This window comes from Lygodium microphyllum, chromosome 6, assembly GCF_053477565.2.
Source record: "Lygodium microphyllum isolate KBCC chromosome 6, Lygodium_microphyllum_v1.1.10, whole genome shotgun sequence".
NCBI lineage: Eukaryota > Viridiplantae > Streptophyta > Polypodiopsida > Schizaeales > Lygodiaceae > Lygodium > Lygodium microphyllum.
The window spans coordinates 37,726,323-37,746,305 of NC_141140.1; the positions used below are offsets into that span (position 1 = coordinate 37,726,323).

Sequence of the window (19,983 nt, forward strand, 5' to 3'; positions counted from 1 at the left end):
CAACGGAGCGCACCGGGAAGTCGAAGAAGAGGAAGGAGTTGAGCAGCTACCGTCTCTCGTACCAGCGAGACAATAGGGTTTGCAGGGAGGAACACAGAGTAAACTCGGCAAACATGGAGAAGAGGAGTAGTGAAGAAAAAACTTTGATGAATGGAACGATGAAATTTGAATCATGGAGTGAATGTGATACAAGGGAACAAGGGTGCCGTAGCTCAAGGAAAATGATGTAGACAGCCACAAACCATAAACCACAATGTCCTCCTGAAGGGGTGTGAGGGCAGTGGAGAGGCTGGAGAGAAGAGGTGACGGACTGAATGAATCAGCCGTGGTGAATGAGTGATAGAGGCAGCCTATAAATAGGCAAGAGACTGTCTAGGGTGGTGCCCGGAGGGAGGGCGTCAGGTGTCTAGGGTGGTGCCCCACTGTGGGCGCCTAGCCTCTTTTTGGGGCTGTCCATTGTGAAACCCTAAACGCAAAACGTGAAACCCTAAATGCAAAACACAAAACTGCGAGTGAAGGGTTTCTCAACACAGCGCACTCTCCCACTGAGCACCTCTATCTTGGTCTCTGAGACACGAGAGTTCGGGGGGTGCAATTTTCATTCCTGCACGGTTTGTTTGGTGGTGGGCATTGTATATTTAGTATTTAGTCATTCATTCAGATCTCACAATGTTTATAGTCTCTGAGTTATCCTAACCCTAATTGTGTTATTTTGAGTTTATGCTTTGTCGTACGCTTTCATTATCTTCCATGGAACCTCAGCCTTTGATTTGAAAGCCCTTTGCAAGAAGTAGGAACAATATGACGGCAAGATGACTTCGAACACATCTTCACCACATCATGATGATGCTAACAAGCCTAACACATCGAGACACGCATTGGAGTGGGCTTTAGAGCTTTCTCCTCCATCTGGCCTACCCACCTTTCCCTCCTAGTTTTCCCCTCCACCACCTCCTTCCTACTCCACTTATCCTACACCTCATGGTTCTTCCTTCTTATCAGTGAAACATGCCTTTAATGATAAGACTTGTTTTAACGGGTCAAACTTCACTATCTAGTCAAACTTGATGAGACATGTCCTTGACTAACGAGGTTGTCCGCTCATGGAAGGCTCGAAATGCCTTCGCTATTGTTGAGCTGATGCAAGGTCTATTATCTAAATTTCATTCACAGCTTCAGCATTTTGACTTAGCATTTGAGCATTGGGTACATTGCTATGTGGCTCGAGATAGGAGTCGTCACATCAATTGGATTATGAGCTCCAAAACTATGAAATCACTGACCGGGATGACTTGAAAGTCAAGATGGAGAGAACATTAGTATATTTCTTTTTGTGCACTTTTGGCTATTTTTAAGGAATTTGACCACATTTAGAATTTTCCTCTTTTTCGCCTATATATAGGCAGCCCACCCTCCCACTTTCATTATCCATCATTGATCCTTCTTGATCAGCCAGCCCTCCTCATTCTCTCATCCCTTTCTACCATCTGGCACCCACATTGATGCATAGAGTTGCATGTTGGGGCTAACCGTTGTAGCCTTATACCTTCAACCATTGTAGTGACATTGTTCCTTCTCTCTTTTGCATTCTTTCTTTGTCTCCTCCTCTCTGGGTTCACTTTCCTCTTTCTGTTGTGCATTCCCACATGGTATCAAAGTCAGCGCGGGAGCCAGAGATCTCGAAGAGGAACATGTTGTTCATGACAAAACTTGCATGGTGTCATTCCCACGTATTATAGACCTTACGCTTGGAGTCAAACAGGGTAGGGCGGCTTGTTTCCAGCCCTTTTTTAAAGGCTGCGTTTACCAGGGTAGATTTGCGTTTTGCTCCTAGGTGGCCTCTACCAAGCTAGGTGGCACCATTATTGGATCTGGGTGGTGTCAAACAGGTTGGGTGACTCTAAAATAGACTTGCGTTTCATGCAGGCAGCCGTTGGCTCACGTGCTACAAAACTAGGCCCTACATTATCTGCGTTTTTGTGCAAGTAACCCCTGTATCTTTGCATTTTTGCAGGCAAGTCATCGGTCCTCCTGGGCAGCACATTTGCAGGTTGGGTAGCACCTGTTCTCTGCTGGTGGGCGGCCTATTTATAGGTGGATAGATTTCTTTCTTTGTTGCGTTCTGTTGGACTTTGCTTTGGTGCTTCTCCATTGCAGGCCCACATTAGGACATATTTGCGTTTATTGCAAGGACTCGATTTTTGGGCACTCCTAGTCCTTTACTAGCCCTTGGATTGGTTGTGTTTCCAAGTTGAAGCTGTGTTTTCCTCTGCATTTATTGCTCCCTCTCTCTGCCTGGCATTGTGTGTTTCCTTTGGCATCAAACACTCCCCGTTTACCTTGCCCTAGTCAAGTCTTCTTCTATACCGTGGCTTGACGGACCTTGATTATCTTGAGGACATCTCTTATTGGTTGCCTTTATTCCAGTGGTAGCATCTTCTTTTGTTTTCTTGTAGGTACTTTATTGAAGGACATTTATGACCAACGTGTATTCTATGGGGGATTGTGTAGTGTGGCATCATTGAGACCAACCACCATCTTATTACTCTTTCCTGTTATATTCTTTCGGGGCTTCTAGTCCTTGATTGGCATTGATGGCATCTCCTGAGTAGGTGCCAATCCTACTCTCTCTCTTTGCATCTAACAAGTTGGATGGGACAAAAGACCCTCTACGGTTGTGCCGCATGGAGTGTATTCTCGATGATTGTGATCTTTGGGATTTTGTTACAGTCCCTATATCTTGACCTACTATGGATCCTCATGATGGTGCGATCGCGGGTTTGGCAGCTTTGTGGGATTGGCAGAGCCCGCTCTTCTCTCCTTTTGAGTCGTACAAATTTTGTGGTCATTTATGTTTGACATCTCTGCACCGTTGTAGAGATTTGGAGAAGATTGGTATCTCTCTTTTGGATCTAGACATTCGAGTATCGCTTATCTCTTGAGTTGAAGCTACAATAGCTTTCTGTCGTGTAGATTCCCCCACGATAAGGGATCACATCCATAGGACGGAGGAGATTCAGGATGAGCTTTTATTCCTTGGTATAGATATTTCTTCGGAGGACCTAGTTGTGACACTTCTCTCACATCTTCCATCATCGACATATGATGTGTTCTACACTAGTCTTCTCACTTCTCATAGCTAGGAGACTCTCACTTGGGAGGAGCTAGTTCCATTGGTATTGGAGTGGGATATGTGTCACAATGAGACAGTTTCTTGTGGAGCCCATGCAAATGGCCATACTTATGCATTTTTATCTATAGGTACAAGACTAGCCAAGCAGGAGAGACGAAGAGGAAAAAGTTGGAGTCATCTTTGGACTTTGATACAACTTTTGTAGAAAAGAGCAGAGAATATCCCACGTGTCCTCATTGTGAAAAGACCTTGCACTTGGAGGAGAATTGTTGGAGGATATACTCTCACCTTCGTCTAGGAGCAAAGGGTGGATCTCGATTGGAGCCTTTGTCTACTTCTACTTCTTCACTTGCTATTTCTATCGAGTTAGTGTTTCTACACATTTATTAGGTGGAGGAGCCTTCTTCGATTGTCTTGACTTTTGAGTAGCCTTGGCTCTTTGACAGTGGTACATTGAGTCTTATGACTCCTTGAGGTGATTTGTTGTAGGATCTTTGTCTGTTAGAGAGTATTGTTACTACTAGTGACATTTCTTCGGTGCCTATTGGTGGTGTTGGTACCTTGCCTCTATTGTTTGAGCATCCATCAAGCTCCATTTTTGAGGCCCTACATGTTCTAGAATTGGGCCTCCCTCTCCTCTTAGTTCATGGCCTTCCTCGTCTTGGTCCCTAGGTTGTCTTCATTGAGCTGGCTGCCTTTGTTGAGGATTCTTTCACTAAACCATGTTTGTGATAGGTTGGCAGGTGAGGGAGCTATCTATGCTCCATTCCTCTTCCTTTGTACAAGGCTCTTTGAGGCAGTTTTCTATTACTGCACCCGTTCCTGATTATGCACCATCTATTCCACAGGTTCCATTCCAACCCCCACCATCTCCTCTGGTGGTTCCATTGTATCTCCCATCCCTTTCAAAGGGGGCGATATTGCTGATGTGGTTGTGGATATCTTGGCCTTTTGTGTAATATGTTTCAAAGGAGGCTTTCTAGGATCATGAGGAGTTTCTTCAGGGTTTCCAAACTACTTTGGGTCTCTCTTTTATGTGGCTACCCCTTTTCTTCATCATCGAGCCACCATTTCCTACTACTTGGCCCTTGGTCCCTGGTGTTTCTATGTAGCTTATGGAGCCTTCGATAGTTCCTCACTATTATCTCATAGTTGGGTTAGAGGCTTGGCTCACCCATCCTTGACTGGAGTTTTTTGGAGTGATCCATTCGAGGCCTCTTCATTTCCATTGCCCTTTGGTGGCCTTCTGTTTGATCGGATGTTTATATGAAGAGGGGGTCTTGCTCCTTTGCTGGCTTTCTTCATCAATGGACTATTATGGCATTGGCACCTCTTCTTTGCCACCCTCGGATCCGCCTCTCCTTTTGCCTTTTACCACATCCAAGATCTTAGACCACATCCAAGATCTTAGAGGGGGTGTTAGTAGTCATGTGTGTCTTGTGTGGTCATCTCCTACTTGTGAGCTGAGCCAGATGAGGATATTAGGAGCTCTGGCAATGTATTTATTTGTCTCTTTATGTGTTCTAGACACTTTAGATGGAGGGCACATTAATGCATTTCTTTTTGTGCACTTTTTGGCTATTTTTTAGAGGTTTGACCACATTTAGGGTTTTCGCTCTTTTTCACCTATATATAGGCAGCTTGCCCTTCCACTTGCATTATCCATCATTGATCCTTCGTGATCAGCTAGCCCTCCTCATTCTCTCATCCCCCCGTTATTATTTGGCGCCCACATTGACGCGTAGTAGAGTTGTGTGTTGGGGATGACCGTTGTAGCCTTGTATCTTCAGCCATTGTAGTCACATCGTTCCTTCTCTCTTTTGCGTTCTTTTTTTCTCCTCTCTGTGTTCACTTTCCTCTTTCTTTTGTGCACTCTCACGGCAGAATGTACCAAAGATAATCGGTACTGTCAACATTGTCAAAAGGTTGGCTATTTGGATGACGAGTGTCAATCAAAGGCAAGAGGCACAACAACAAAAACTAAGAATTAGACCCGTGACTCTAAGTCAGGCAGCAGCTTTGTTGGTTGGATCAAGAAGTCTTTTTCAAAGTGACCACAATCGAGGTCTTTGACTCTCAGATTGGTTTAGTGATTGCTCGCGGTGAGGCACAACCTAGTGGTCTGTACCACATGACAGTTTCTTTTCAAGCTGACAGTCAAGGGCTCTAAGTGTTAGAGCTGGTTAGCTAGTCATTCCCAAGACAGGTAGCAGGTACAGCAGGTTTCCCAGGTGACAGTCAAGGGCTCTGAGTGTTAGAGCTGGTTAGCTGGTCATTCCCCAGACAGGCAGCAGGTACATCAGGTTTCCTAGGCAGCGATTGGTGCAAGAGTGCCATGTGGCAGCTGCCACGTGTTAGGCATCAGCAGAATGTAGTCGGAAAGCTGGTTGAACAATGCAGCCGACCTGGTATTTTTGGTATTTTTCTGCTGGCCTATTTATTGGCCTTGATTTCAACAATCTTTCTCAGCTGTTTTCATAGATTTTGGGCTGTAGACTGTGGAGACTGCCCTCGGGGCTGATGGAGACTGAGATCTTCGAGGTGGAGACATACGCAGATGTTCTCTTTGCACCCGTGTATATTTTTGCATCCTTATACGGCATTCTTCATTGCAGATTTTCTGCGTTTCATTGTCTCTTTCTCTTCTCTCTCTCTTCACTCTTTGTCTTGGTCATTCGCTTCCTCATTGCCTCACTTTGACATGGTATTAAAGCATTGAAAGGACTGGACCCATTTGAAGAGGAGATTTTAGCACGACACAAGGCTGCGTTTTCAGCGTTCAAGTGTGAGTAGGAGGGTTACACATCAGAACAAGGTTGAGGCAAGCGTAGGCGTGCAAGAAAGGAGAAGATTTGTTAAAGCTACTACTGGTTTGTGCTGTTAGAGAAGGTAGAAGATTGCGTTTTGGGCCTTCAAGTGCAGATTTTATATTTTTATCGCCTTCGGCGGGTAAAGGAGTAGGACGAGTGAACAAGAGCCCTAGTAGACTGTATTTTCAGAGTCAGAGGGGGCTGCTTTTTGTGTTTTGTGTAGGTATTGTAGGTGAAGATGTCTTTTGAGGCCGAGACAGAGCGGGAGAAGGTTCTAAGGAATTGAATTCTTATGGAGTATCTCATTAAGTGGAAGGGTTTGGCTACTAGGGTTTACAGTAGAGAAATATGAAACTTCTCAGCCTTTGGTGATCTCGATGCTGTAATCTTCGGAGCAAGGTTGTAGAAATGCTGGGAGATGAGAGAGAATGTTGAGGAGAGAGAAAATTCAGGCTTTCTTCGCAAAGAAGAAGAAAATCAGTCATTTACTATTGTTGCCCTGTCTCAATAGCATGTAGATGCTGTCACCTATTGTTGATTGGTCTTCTCCTGCCCCTAGCTGCCTCACAAGGTCCTGCAATGGTTGCAAATTAGACCAACAACATCTTCTCCCTCTCTCTTGCAAGCTGAATGTACTAAAAAGGCCTCTCTCCAGCCTCTAAAGACGTTTTTCAGTCTTGCATGGGAATTTTTGACAAGTGGCAGCCTTTCCTAATGGTTTTTCTAGCATTATCCATAATTAAATATTAATTTATAATCTTTAAATATTGAAAATTAATCTAATAATTATTTCGATGCCTTGAAAAATAATTAGACAGGCCAATAATTAAATGGGCTAGATAACTTCCATTCTTGGTGTCTTTGCGCCATCTTTGACCATCAGATTGGCATTAGGTACCATTAAACAACACTTCCGTAGCATCACCAATTGACACTTATGGCCAAATGAATGACCTAGGCCAACAACTGGCACCAGATACCACCAAGTACCTGTGTGGCATAACTTATAGCAACTTTTGCCTTTGACATCCTGTGATTTCCTCAGGTCTTGGGTTGTAAATTTACTCTTAACCCTAGTTACACCTCACACATGCAACATTTACTTAACCATGTGATTAAAAATTAATCCACATGTCAAGTGAGGTTTCAAAAATACATGTTCTCATGACAATGTACCACGGTGCAAAGGGGCATACGTAAAGATAGGTGATATGGGGTGTAGAGAAAGAGAAGAAACTAGGAGCAGAGATGGAAGACCAAACTCCCATTGTGTTGGATGTAGAATATGAGTGCAATTCTAGATTATTAAATGCAAAGGAAGGAGATTTAGGAGATGTTGGTGGGATTGGAGGTAAGTGTGGTAGAAAAGTGTCAACTCCATGCTTAGAAGAAATAGAAGACATAGTTCCAAGTACTTGTAGATATATATCTGTGTCTAGAGCCTCCTCAATTAAAATTGACATATTGAAAATTATCTCGATCTTGCACACCAAAAGGAGAAATAGGGGAAGTTTTTGATTCATATGACTCAAAGGGGTTATATTAATCTAACACTGGGCTTGACCAAGATGAAGAAGATGTTTCGCCGATCGTTCCAAATGTTATATGTCCTCCTTGATCAGAGAGGTGGCCAGCCTCACCAATTTGAAACTTCTCATTTGTCATGAAGCTAGGAAAAGAAGAAGAATGCGAAGGTAAGGGTGAAGCGTTGTCTTCTTCACTGAGTCCATAATATCTTCTCAAGGCCTCGATGGAGAAGCCTGATAAGACAATAGGATCCCAAGGAGTTTGAGACATTGTGAAATGTGTCTCGCTCAAACTATAGCCTCCACAATACTACAAGATACTCTTTAAAAGAGCACCGGCTTTGATACCATGTGAAGATATGCTAGGTTTTGCATAGAGAAAACAGAATGTGAGAACATGACTAAAATACAATAACTTATACATTAACACAATAAATGCAAATGCAAAACGCAAAACAAAAAAGGCAAAAACACAAACACAAATGCAAACACGAGAAGAAAGAGAACTTTGAAGTGAATGAATCAATGCTGTAAATGAATGAGAGAATGTATAGAATGCTCAAGGGCAAAGCTTTCCAACAGCTGGTGGCTCTTGTGGGAGCAGGCTGAGGGAGGTGTCGATGTGTGTTGTCCATTGAAGATGGATCCCGAGTGCAGTAACCACCAGTTGGAGTAGAGACTGATGAAGAAAAGTGCCGAAAACACAAAAAGGACTTGTTGTAGATGCAAACACAATTCAGGCCAGAACTAGAACACAGCAGTCTTTGGGGCTGAAACTGGTAAACACAGCAATGTAACCACCTGAAGATGATGGCAGCTGATCATTGGCAACAATGGGAGCCTAGGTGATAGCTGTAGACCATGTAGCAGTAGTTGTTGGGGGCTGGATAGCTAGTGGAAGAGGGCTGACGACTGAAACCTACAAGACAAGGATAGGTTGAATAGTGGGCAGCCTGTGTATTTATAGATGCAAAAGGATCCTTCCAAATTAGGGTTTTCCTTATGGGACACAGAAACTCTCTACCATTGCACATTGTTTAATGAAACTTCTGGTAATTTACATGTTTTGGGGCTGTTTTAAAGATCTAATGAGTTTGTAATGCATTTTTAGCTTGACAGCATCAACATGTGCCCACACCAAGGATAGATACTGATGAGATGTCGCTTATGATAACGGTAGCCTCCTACTCATAGAGATCTTGGAGCCAATCAGACCTGCAAGTCATGTGACTCGAAGCACTACTATCCATGAGCTAGGGTCTCTTGAAGACAAGATTGCCAAAGGAAAGTCCTTCATGTGATGGATGTGAAGAAAGATTCACTCAGTTATAATGGCCAGAGTTGACATGGATCAAGAGGTAGGCCCTATGCACCATCCTTCGCACTAGGACAAAGTTGAGGGTATTTTATACATTTCTCCTTAGAATGAGGAGTTTTCACAGTGTGGACACTCCGGAACCCTTTGTGCTTGTCCTCTTTGTTAGAATTAGATTTCGAAAGAAAGACTGATTTAACTTTCTCCCCTTTCTTTCTTCTTTTTTTTATGTATGTATGCATGGATGGAGAGAGAGAGAGAGAGAGAGAGAGAGAGAGATCCTAAGTTGCAAGTGAGGCACCTTAGGTAGCAAAAAATCAGTCTCAGAGGTGCAGTCTGATTTATTAATCAAGGAGATTTTTTCTGATGGAAGTGGAAGTTCGAGGGCTGGACCTGAACCAGGGATTGGCTCCACATCAGTGGGATTAGAGAATATCCCTGAGGCAGAAGAGGCAGGGAATGACAGTGACCCGAAAGTTATTGTGACTCCTGAAATGTTACTCCAGCAAGCACAAGAACAAAAGAAACAGTGGCTGGCCTTTAAAAAAGAAGGTAAAAATGAAGCAGCTCTGCAGGCATTCAAGCGAGGAAAGGAGCTTGAGCGACAAGCAGAGGACCTTAAAATATCCATCAGACGAACTCAGAAGAGGGCTGCAAATTCTGCTGTATCTAGGAATGAAGTATCTGATAGAACTAGAAAACAAAGGATTATAACATCCCCAGTGAACAAAGGTGAGGAGCAGAGTGAGAATACTGTTGGTCCAATGCAGTTGAAAGCGGGAAAGAAGGGGCTTGAAGAAAAGGATGATCTTATGGATGCTTTGAGAGACATAGGTTGGAGTGATGCTGAACTTCAGGATACAGGAGGAAAACAGAAAAATCCAAGGAGTGTTGAGAGTGAGCTAGCAGAAATAGCTGCATCCATGCATCGGGCAGATACAAAAGATCACAAGGGATCTGTTTCCTCGATGGAGGTTCTTGCACATAAGAGAAGAGCACTTGCTTTGAAAAGAGAGGGAAATCTCGCAGAAGCGAAGGAAGAGTTAAAGAAAGCCAAGCTTCTTGAGAGGCAAATAGAAGAGCAAGAACTAGCAGGTGGAGAGGAATCAGAAGATGAGTTATCTGCAGTTATTCGTGCCATGGAAATGGAGGGCTCAAGTGGTCCTATGCATTCTGTAAACTTGGATGTCAATTCTTTGAGTCTTGTTGGCTTCGATAATGACCATGAAACAGAAGATGGGGGAACTGAAATATCAGACTCAGATATGAATGATCCTGAGATGTTGGCAGCTTTAAGATCGATGGGTTGGGATGAAGAGGCGGCCACAATGGAAAGAAATATGCCTAAAATGACTAGTAAGGGTCATGGCAAGGACTCCTTGGGGTCAACAACAAACACCAATTTGCCAGATTCAGATCTTTTTGGAACAGTGGCACATGTAGACGAAGATGCCGAGGCTGTTCATGTGACAGATGAAGACATGGAGGATCCCTACTTCCTCTCAGCATTGAAGGCAATGGGTTTTGCTGAAGAAGAACCATCAAAACTAATTAAGCCAGTTACACTGTCCATCCCTAAACCTTCAGAAAAAAAGAGATTGCAGCAAGAGATATCATTTTTGAAGAAAGAAGCTCTTACTTTAAAGCGTGCTGGAAAACTCCAAGAGGCAAAGGCAGAGTTGCATCGAGCAAAGCAATTAGAGAGAGAAATACAGAACTTTCAGTTTCAGCATGTTGAAGAAGATGTTCTTGAAGCATTTTCTGAGCATGATGTTCATGATCATTCAGAAAATAGAGCAGAATTACCAATAGAGTTTCACCTTCAGGAAGAGGAAGGTAACATAGATGTAGGGGATGAAGACATGGAGGACCCTGACCTTATGGCATCTTTGAAGTCACTAGGTTGGCAAGATGATCACAAGGCTGAAGATACAACTCTTATAGAACCTGAAGGTATTGCTGCACCCCTAAATATGTCTGTTGAATCATCAGGACCTGCTATCAGCTCTTGGAATCCAAAATCGAAATCTCAGTTGCAGAGAGAGTTACTGGGCATAAAAAGAACTGCTCTGAAACTTAGACGAGAAGGCAGAATAGATGATGCAGAAGAAGAACTAAGAAAGGCTACCATAATAGAACAGCTTATCAAAGAATCTGAGAGTGTTGCCATGCCAAAACAGATGGCTGCCACACAAGGGAAAAGGTTTATTGCATCTAGTCACCTCGTTACAGAACATGTCAAGGTTACAGAGGATGACATGGATGACCCCATTATGATGGAAGGTCTAAAAGATCTTGGGTTGAGTGAGCCTGACAAGGGCATTAAAACAGCAACCACCTCATATGGTGCTACATCCACTCAAATAGATGAACCACGTAAGTCATCTGATTTATATGTCTAAGCCCTCCTTCCATTACTCTTTGTTTCAGTGTCCATCCTGTTTACTTTTCATGCCTTCTCTTTCTTGCATGCCTCCTTGTTCCCTGGGCATGCCGTTGTTTGTGAAACATAATACATGTCTAATCAATCTTTTGATTGTTGTGTTGCAGGTGAAGACATTAGTATTGATGACAAACTCCCTGAAAAGGCACTGACTCATGAAAGGAATGATGCCAAGAACACAGCTCAGGACTCTGGCCCAAACAAGCACAGTCTTCCAAGTGTTTCTCCTGCTGTTGAAGCCAATACATTTCAAAATTTGAATGCCGCTAAGGATGCTTTTCATCCTGTTGGTGATCTGCTGACTGGTGAACCATGGTCATCATTGGTTGATAGTAGAGATAATAACGTTGACATACATTTGTTGAAGCCTGTCACGGAAGAGTTTCCAGAGAGAAGCAGAAGTGGCATGGAAGTAGGTAAGCCTTCAGAAAGTACATCAGATGCTAGAGCAGAAGGTAGCACACAGCCATTGAAAAGTGATGTACCAGAGAATTCCTCATTAAAACAAACTTTGCAACAAGAAATTTTGAGGTATAAAAGGCAAGCTCTAGCATTGAAACGTGACGGTAAGCTGGCAGAAGCAAAAGAACACCTTCGCGAGGCAAAGATTTTGGCGAAGAAACTTGAAGCTGAAGAATCTCAATCAGAGCAGCCTAGCAGTGGCCCAAAAGCACAGATCATAAAATCAACAATCGCAACTTCAATGTTGAGTCCATCTGCACAAGTTCCCCTGACATTAGGCGAAGATTCAAATCGGCATGATCCTGAAGTTTCTCACTCTGGGACTGCTACGAGGGCTTCTACTTCCCATGCACAAAAGTATACTGCAGGTAAAGACAGGCTAAAACTACAGAGAGAGTCCCTAGCCCACAAGAGAAAAGCACTTGCTTTGCGCCGTGAAGGGAAAATGGAGGAGGCAGAAGCCGAGTTTGAGCTAGCTAAGTCTATTGAAAAGCAGATGGAAGAAATAGGAGGAAACAGTGAAGGTGCTGTCCATCCAGAAAAAGATGAAGCAGGATTGATTGATGAGATATTTGATCCTCAACTTCTTTCAGCACTTAAAGGGCTTGGGTGGAAGGAGACAGATATTCTTGGTGGACCTCTCAAGGGAGGGCAGGACTCAAAAGAAACAGTGCCCAAGGGTACAAGAACAGCGAGTCCTCCCAAAGCAGTCAACCCAAATGAAGAAAGACAGAAACTTGAGGAAATGATCAAGTCTGAAAAGGTCCGTGCACTACAGCTTAAACGATCTGGAAGGCAATCTGAAGCCCTGGATGTGTTGCGAGGAGCAAAAAGACTGGAAAAACAGCTGCAATCAATGCTTCAATAGCAGGCTGCCACATTACTGTGGGCTACATGCTGCAGAGCTCTCTTTAACATATTCTCAAAAAGTGTTGTTTGCTGTAAATGACAAAGGCGTCACTAATTTTAGTGATTGATCTCATGATAGTTCTTGAATAAGGAGGAAACCAGTGTGGCAAGGCTGTGCCATGACAAAAATAATGCCTGCAGAAACTCAAGGAAGGTTCACCGTCCAAAATCTCACTCAGTTGTGTTCATGAGTATAAACCATGTCTGTGCTGCAGAGGTCCAATGAAGGCCCATTGGAATTTCTGCTGCTTCATCAACATTTCAAAGATGTGTTACATTTATTCAAAACTGTGTTAATATTATGGAGGGTTGTTGATCCCCTTTCTTGTGCATGAGGAGAGAACATTCATTGAAGCATTTCGAAAGAGCCTATGTACATCCCAAAATTTATCAAGGTTTTGAGGGTTGCCCTTCCTTCCTTACACAAAGTCCATTGAAGAAACAAAACAAGCTAATTTCAATCTAGCTGTGGAGTGGATCTTGTTGGAAATTTACAAAAGTTCCAACCATTATCTTCAATCTAAATCTTAAACAAAAATTCGAAAGTGTCAATATCATCTTCAATTTAAAAATTAATCCTTGCACATCCCATGGGTTCATTCTATTGGAGCACCTCAATTGGCATTGTTCAACCGAGAACAATACTACTGATCCATCTAGGTCTCTTTCTCCAGTCCACAAAATGACAAGCTCCAAAAACTGTTTTAAAACTGGAGATAATTGTTCTTGGTAATTCGAAGGGTCTTTCTCCCGTTTTCTGCCCAGCACATAAAAGTTCCTCTCTATGTTACTTCTATTTTCACAACATCAGAGCTAGACTTTGGAAAAAGCCACACTAACAGATATCTTTCTCATGTGTGCATGCATGTGTCATGCACATTGTAATGAGAATGTCCACCCTCCCATGGGAGGTGGAACAATTGTTGCTTTGGCGATTTTCAGAAAGTTGAGGTCCTCTTTGTGATGGTGACTTTTATACACAAACTTCATAGCCTATTCAAACAAGGATATTGTAGACTTGCTCTAGAGTCATATAGACAGCTAGCATAGCAACTACACATGGATCGCTTGTCTTCTCTACATTACAATGTTACCTTTCTCTACATTGCAACATGGGCTCTTTCTTAGATGCCAACTGAAAGGAGCTCGATAGAGCCATTAGCATGGACATCATTAAGTCACACATGACAAGGACATGCATCACACCCATTGAGCCACTAGGGGAAAAGATGGGATTCTATCAATAGCATCTTCTCCAACTCTCTTGATGGTTGCATGGTTTGTCCAATATATCTCGGTACACACCTCTCATCGAGTATCTTGTGCCCTTTGCTAGCATCACATCCCTTCACCCTAGTTGGAAATAAATCAGGCAACATGGGGAGGATTCCCTTTCCCTCGAGTATTGAATTTCTTGGCTTTGTCATCTTGAATTGAAGACTAAAGCAAACTATATGTATGGATGTCTCATGTGTTATAATATTAGAGAATGCTTCCACTACTTGTTTCACAAGGAATTCAGATGGTTATCTTAGGTTGTGGACTTTCTAGGCTCACACTATTGTGGGACTCTTTCTTTAGAGTTTCATTGACATAGAGAGCACCTCTTGCTTTCTAAAGGAGGTAGACACCTTGAAGATCAAGGTTTGTGTACTCTTGCAAAGTTCTCTAGAGCTACAATTTCCTTGACTATTCTAAAGCACATCCTAAATGGACTTGTGGATCCACCACAAGGAGTCACCTTTGATAGATCCATCAAAATATATAAACCCAGTTGCCCATAGCTTTGATCTATGTCTTAATGCTTAGGAACCAATGGAGGATATGGATAATCTCAAAATCTATCGAGCAACCCTTTGATAGAGTTATTGAAAGATAATTTTTATATTGCTTATAACCTTGGTCTAGGTCTTAATGCTTAGGAACTAATGGAGGATATAGATAATTCAAAATCTATTTAGCAATCCCATAGCTATGATGTATAGATTCAATGAGAGATATCATTAGGCCATTGAGCCTCTTACTTGTCAAGAATTGTGTGGTGGGGGAACTTGCTTGAGTTGCTGCGCCAAACACACACTTAAACAAAAGAGGAAAGATCACTCAATGACACGAGAAGAGAGATAGAGGTCAAAATGTTTGCTTGGTTTTTTCATATTCTTTCACGTACAATATAATGTACATAAAGTATAGATAAGATACAACATAAAGGAAATGTATAACCAACTATATTAATCGACTGGTGCGATAACTATGTTAGATGTAGATAGGTACAACAAACTAAATGTAATAAGTGATAAGTCATTGGTCATGTGAGGATCATAATGATCACCGACGTGCTAAGTGTAGACATGTGGATCCATCTAGCTAGATGGTTCATCATCAATATCCGCACGTATTGAGCTTGCCATCTCGACACTTCCCCTCAAGCTCAATTGTATCTTTGCAACTCCAAGTAAGCTTCGAAACTTTCGAAGCTTCTATGTACCCAATGCCTTTGTGAAAATGTCACTATTTGATCTATCTGATATATAGATATCTATAGTAGCTATTTGATCCTGTGTGTTGATATATACCAAGTCAACCTCTCCTGCAAATATCTTCTCTCTCACAAAGTAGTAGTGTATCTCAATGTGTTTTGTCCTAGCATGGAACATTGGGTTTCTAGCTAGCTATATATTGCTCATGTTGTCACAGTGAATGACAACTGGACCATCTCCTTGTACATCCAAATCACACTAACTTTTATAGCTATACCATCTCACATGCTACCATAGAAACACCTCTATACTGACAAGGCCAACAATATTGGTCGTGTGATAGTAATGTAAATCAAACTCCCTACCATCCTCTTGAACATAGTAGGGTTTTCTATCTTATCTCTAACGTTAGCACTCAACTTCATATTTTGCTCTAGTGGTATTGAAAGAGGCTTATATGCTATCATACAATACTTGGATAACATATCTGAGCCATACTGCCTTTGGGATAGCCATATACTATCATCACATTTAATCACCTCAATACCAAGAGAGTATTTGAGCTCACCCAAATCCTCCATCTCAAACTTCTTTTTTAAAGAGTTCTTAACTTCAGCAATTCCATTGTCATTGTCACATGCAATAATCAAGTCATCCACATAGATGACTATGATGACTAAACTTGCATCTCCCTTTCTCACATAAAGTGAGTGATCACAGCATTAGAAATATAAAAGCCAATATTGACAAGATACTCTCCAATCTTGTTAGACCATGCTCTAGGTGCTTGTTTTAGCCCACAGAGCACATTTTTTAACCTGCACACATATGTGGAATGCTCTAAACTCTCATAACTTGATGGGTGCTCCATATACATCTCTTCTTGCAAGTCACTATGCAATAAGGCATTCTTAACATCCATGCACAACCTTTTGCAATCAACCTAGCCTTATACTTGCTAATTGAACCATCTACATTATGCTTGATTTTGTAAACCCATTTATAGCCAATAGCTTTCTTGCCCTTAGGCAAGGGTACCAAATCCCAAGTCTTATTGGCTTATAATGCAACCATCTCTCTGTCATTGTTGCATCCCAATGAACATGGCCAACAACATCCTTAAAACAAGTGGAATGAATATCCTCAACTACCTTCATCATATAAGCATAATGGTGAGATGCATAACCTTCAAAATCAAATATTTTAACATTGTATCTAACCCTGCTAGATCTGTATACTAGTGGATTACTTAGTGGAGTCTTTATATTAATATGTGCTCGTTGTACACCTGGTGTCCTGACTAAAGGAATACCAATCTCATTATCCAAAATCTTTGAACCACTACTAGAATCTCCATAAAATCCCAAATGACTAGTAGATGCATCATTACCAGCCAACACTTTCTTCTTTTCTTTGTCTTTAACTTGTAATACTTATAGATCCACCTGAAGATGTGGGGCTACTTCTTAGTCTCCCAGACTAAGGGCTCATTGTAGGTGTAGTACCAGATGATGTTTTTAGTCCATTAAAACTCTGTGATTCTTGCTTGTCTTTTTGCACATAGCTATCATCTTCATGATCATAATCTAATACATCACTAGTAGGTGCATACCAACAACTCATCTCATAAAAAATATTATCCATGCTCACTCTAAACTCACCTATGACAGGGTTATAACAACGATACCCTTTCTACTCTAAAGAGTATCCAATAAAAATACATTTTTCAGCCTTTGGATCAACTTCCGAGACAACAATATGAACAACTTCAGACCAAAAATGTTTTGGCATATTCTTTTTAACCATCAATGCCCGTGCAACTTCTGCAATATGCCTATTTTTTCTTTCTGCAACCCCATTTTACTGTGGGGTATACCTACAAGTAAATTTTATTCTATGAGTCCTCAAGAATCCACTAAACTCATTAGAGATACTCTCCCCCTCCATCTGATCTCAAGCACTTAACTTTCAAGCTTGTTTTTGTTTCAATAGCTACCTTGAAAGATTTGAAGTGCTCAAATACATCACTCTTTTTCTTCATGAAATACATAACTCTTTTTCTTCATGACAAAGTATTTACTACCACCAAGAGATGGATTCTATGTAGGCTCCCAATGATTTATATGTACAACATCAAGTATATTTTTGTTCACATCTCTATCATGCAAAAATGGTTGCCTTACTTGCTTACCAAACTGACATTCTTCACACACTTTATGAAATTCTGTAATTCTAAAAGCAATCAGCCCTATAACCAATCCTTTGGATTGCATTAATTTCAACCTTTGCACATTTTCATGTTCAATACGTTCATGCCATATTTTAATCACTGTAACAACCACTCATTTTCCTTTAGCATGTTGAGAGATAGGCATGTGAACCCTATGTATGCAAGGGTGTATACGGGTAGTTGAGTGTGAATGAACTAGAGGGCATGGAAAAACCCTAACCTTAGCCATTCGAAGGCTATTTAAACAGTCTAGAGGTCACTCTCAAGGTATAGAAGAGTGTACTAGTTATACTTGTAAACAACTCATTAAGCAATATCTTCTTCTTGTACTTGAGCTCTTTCTCCCTCTTGTGCACACTTTCTCTTGCTCGCACTCCTGATATTGCAACATAGCATGAATAACATTATTCATTGTAGGAATTCCATTATCTAAAGTGAACATGCGGCCAACTCTACTTTCTTTTGCGATCAATATGTACTTATCATTAAAGTCTTCTACAAAACAACCCTTTACATTGAATTGAACCTACAATCCTTCCTCTACCATTTGGCTAACAAACACTAAATTCTTTGTAATTGATGGCACATACATTACATATGATAGACTCTTTGTTTGTTCATCATGCAATGACAAGGGTGTTGAGATATCGAGCTCCACTCGTGATATGCCAGGGTGACCGTTGTGTATTTATGTCACCGACTTGTCAGTTGCAGACGCGGTTGGTACACCGCCCATGAATAATAGCTACATGATAGCTATCCTTATCTACTCTAGTTCGTGGCTTAGTTAGTATGCCGCCTTAGTAAGTTGAGTTTGGTTTGAGACCCATATATAGGGTTCTTCTATTTCTTTGTATGAGAGTTCTTTTGGCTTACACAACTAAGAAGAGAAAAACTGTTTTCAGCCTCCATCTCTGTGTGTATTCCCCCATTGTGCAAGCAAGAAAGCTACAAGTGAGACTCCTTCCTTCTCTTCCACAATCTTGACATGGTATCAGAGCCTTGTTCGTGGTAAGGAGCTCAAGAAAGTAAGCCAAGCTCGTGGTGTTCTGGTAAGAGGAGCAGTGTTGCTTTCATTTTCTGTTTTGGGAGCAGATCTCTGCAGGTAGCACAGCCGGAAATTGCAAGAGTGCATTGTCTCAGGTTGGGACGCCCTTCACGGTGAAGCAAGAGGGTAGTATATGCTGCGGGACAGGGCTTTAGCCCTTAGCGACCTTGTTTTTTTGATTTGAGGCCATTTCGGGGCCTGTTTTGGAGGCGAAAGTTTTCTGCACGCACTCAAGAAAAGGCTCAGTTTTATGCTATGCAGCCACTGTTCTACAGGTCGGTGAAAAGTTACTGTAGAAATTGCATCGTATGCTTGTGCGTAGAGACATTGGGAGTTACAGAATCATCCTTGTTGCCTGTTGATGCAAAATTGTCACTAGGAAGTGACTGTGTGGTCAAATACCACTTTCGCCAGTTTTGCAGATTTTCCCTTGTGAGGGTGAAGCTGTGTTTTTTGCAGTGACAGAATTTTTTGCAGTGTTCTGTAATGGCATATGATTCTCTTTTACAGATTGTCACTGAAAAGCTTGACAAGAACAACTTCCAAGCATGGAAGTTTAGAATGACGAATTTCCTTATGGGAAAATGATCTTGGGAATTTGTTGTAGGAAATGAAGAAGAACCAATTTTTCCTGATGTTCCCAATCAACAGCAAATGCAGGCATTTAAAGCATGGCATGAGAGAGCCATGAAAGTTATGTACTGGCTGTCTATCAGCATTTCAGACTCTATGATTGTGCATATTCAAGATGCAAGTACGCCAAAGGAGGCATGGGATACTTTGTCAAAAATGTATAGTACAAATACGCAAGCTAGGAAAATGCAGCTCAAGCAAGAGTTGCATAATGTGCAAAGAGAAAACATGAGCATCAATGACTACCACATGAAGGTGAAGAAGATTGCAGATGCACTTGCTTCCATTGGGTCGCCAGTGGAAGATGATGACTTGGTTTCTGTGACCTTGAATGGTCTAGGAAAGGATTATGCACAGTTTCGAACATCCATTTCTGTCCGTGAAAGATTTTCTGATTTTGAGGAGTTGATTGCTCTTCTAATTTCTGAGGAGCAGAGAAATGGTGGTGCATCTTCTTCAGGAGGAACTTCAAAAGAAGCTGTCTTCTACTCAAATGCTGGAAGAGGTAGAGGCAGAGGTAGAGGAGGCCGATTTGGAGGCCGTGGTAGAAATCAGAATATGCAGCAAACTCAAGAAAACCAGTCCTATGGAGGAGGACGTGGTAACTCTAGAGGCAGGGGGAGCCAAAGAGGTCGTGGTGGATGGCAAAGAGGCCAAAATGCAAACAATAATGTTGAATGCTACTATTGTGGTAAAATGGATCATATGGCTAAAGACTGCTATAAAAAGCAGAATGACATCATGAATGGAAAACTGCAACAAGGAAATTATGCATCCTCTAGTAGACAGGGTGATGACAGAAATGAGTATTTGTTTATGGTGCAGTACATGAACAATTGTGTGACAAGTGCAGAAGAAAGCAATGATGTATGGTATGTTGACTCAGGTGCATCAAACCACATGACAGGTCATGCAGAATGGATGGAGGATGCAAGAAAAATGGAAAAACCAGGATTTGTGGAGACTGGTGATCATACTGCACATCCTATTGTGC

At 41.8% G+C, this 19,983-nt stretch overlaps 1 protein-coding gene across 5 annotated transcripts in view; it reads left to right on the top strand.

The window, feature by feature from the left end:
* The window catches only part of LOC148034473 (phosphoinositide binding protein), a 34,514-nt gene extending 21,358 nt beyond the window's left edge, over positions 1 to 13,156 (top strand). The window contains exons 1-3 of one of the 5 annotated variants that reach the window (XM_087679419.1): positions 8,585 to 8,827; positions 9,091 to 11,160; positions 11,335 to 13,156. In XM_087679419.1, coding sequence (XP_087535545.1) covers positions 9,279 to 11,160; positions 11,335 to 12,557 — 3,105 coding nt within the window. In that variant the 5' untranslated portion in view covers positions 8,585 to 8,827; positions 9,091 to 9,278 and the 3' untranslated portion in view covers positions 12,558 to 13,156. Of the gene's footprint in view, positions 1 to 8,584; positions 8,828 to 9,090; positions 11,161 to 11,334 lie in introns of those variants that run through there. The other 4 variants (XM_087679418.1, XM_087679420.1, XM_087679417.1 and 1 more) reach the window with 4 other exon arrangements.
* Positions 13,157 to 19,983: the final 6,827 nt, after the last annotated feature.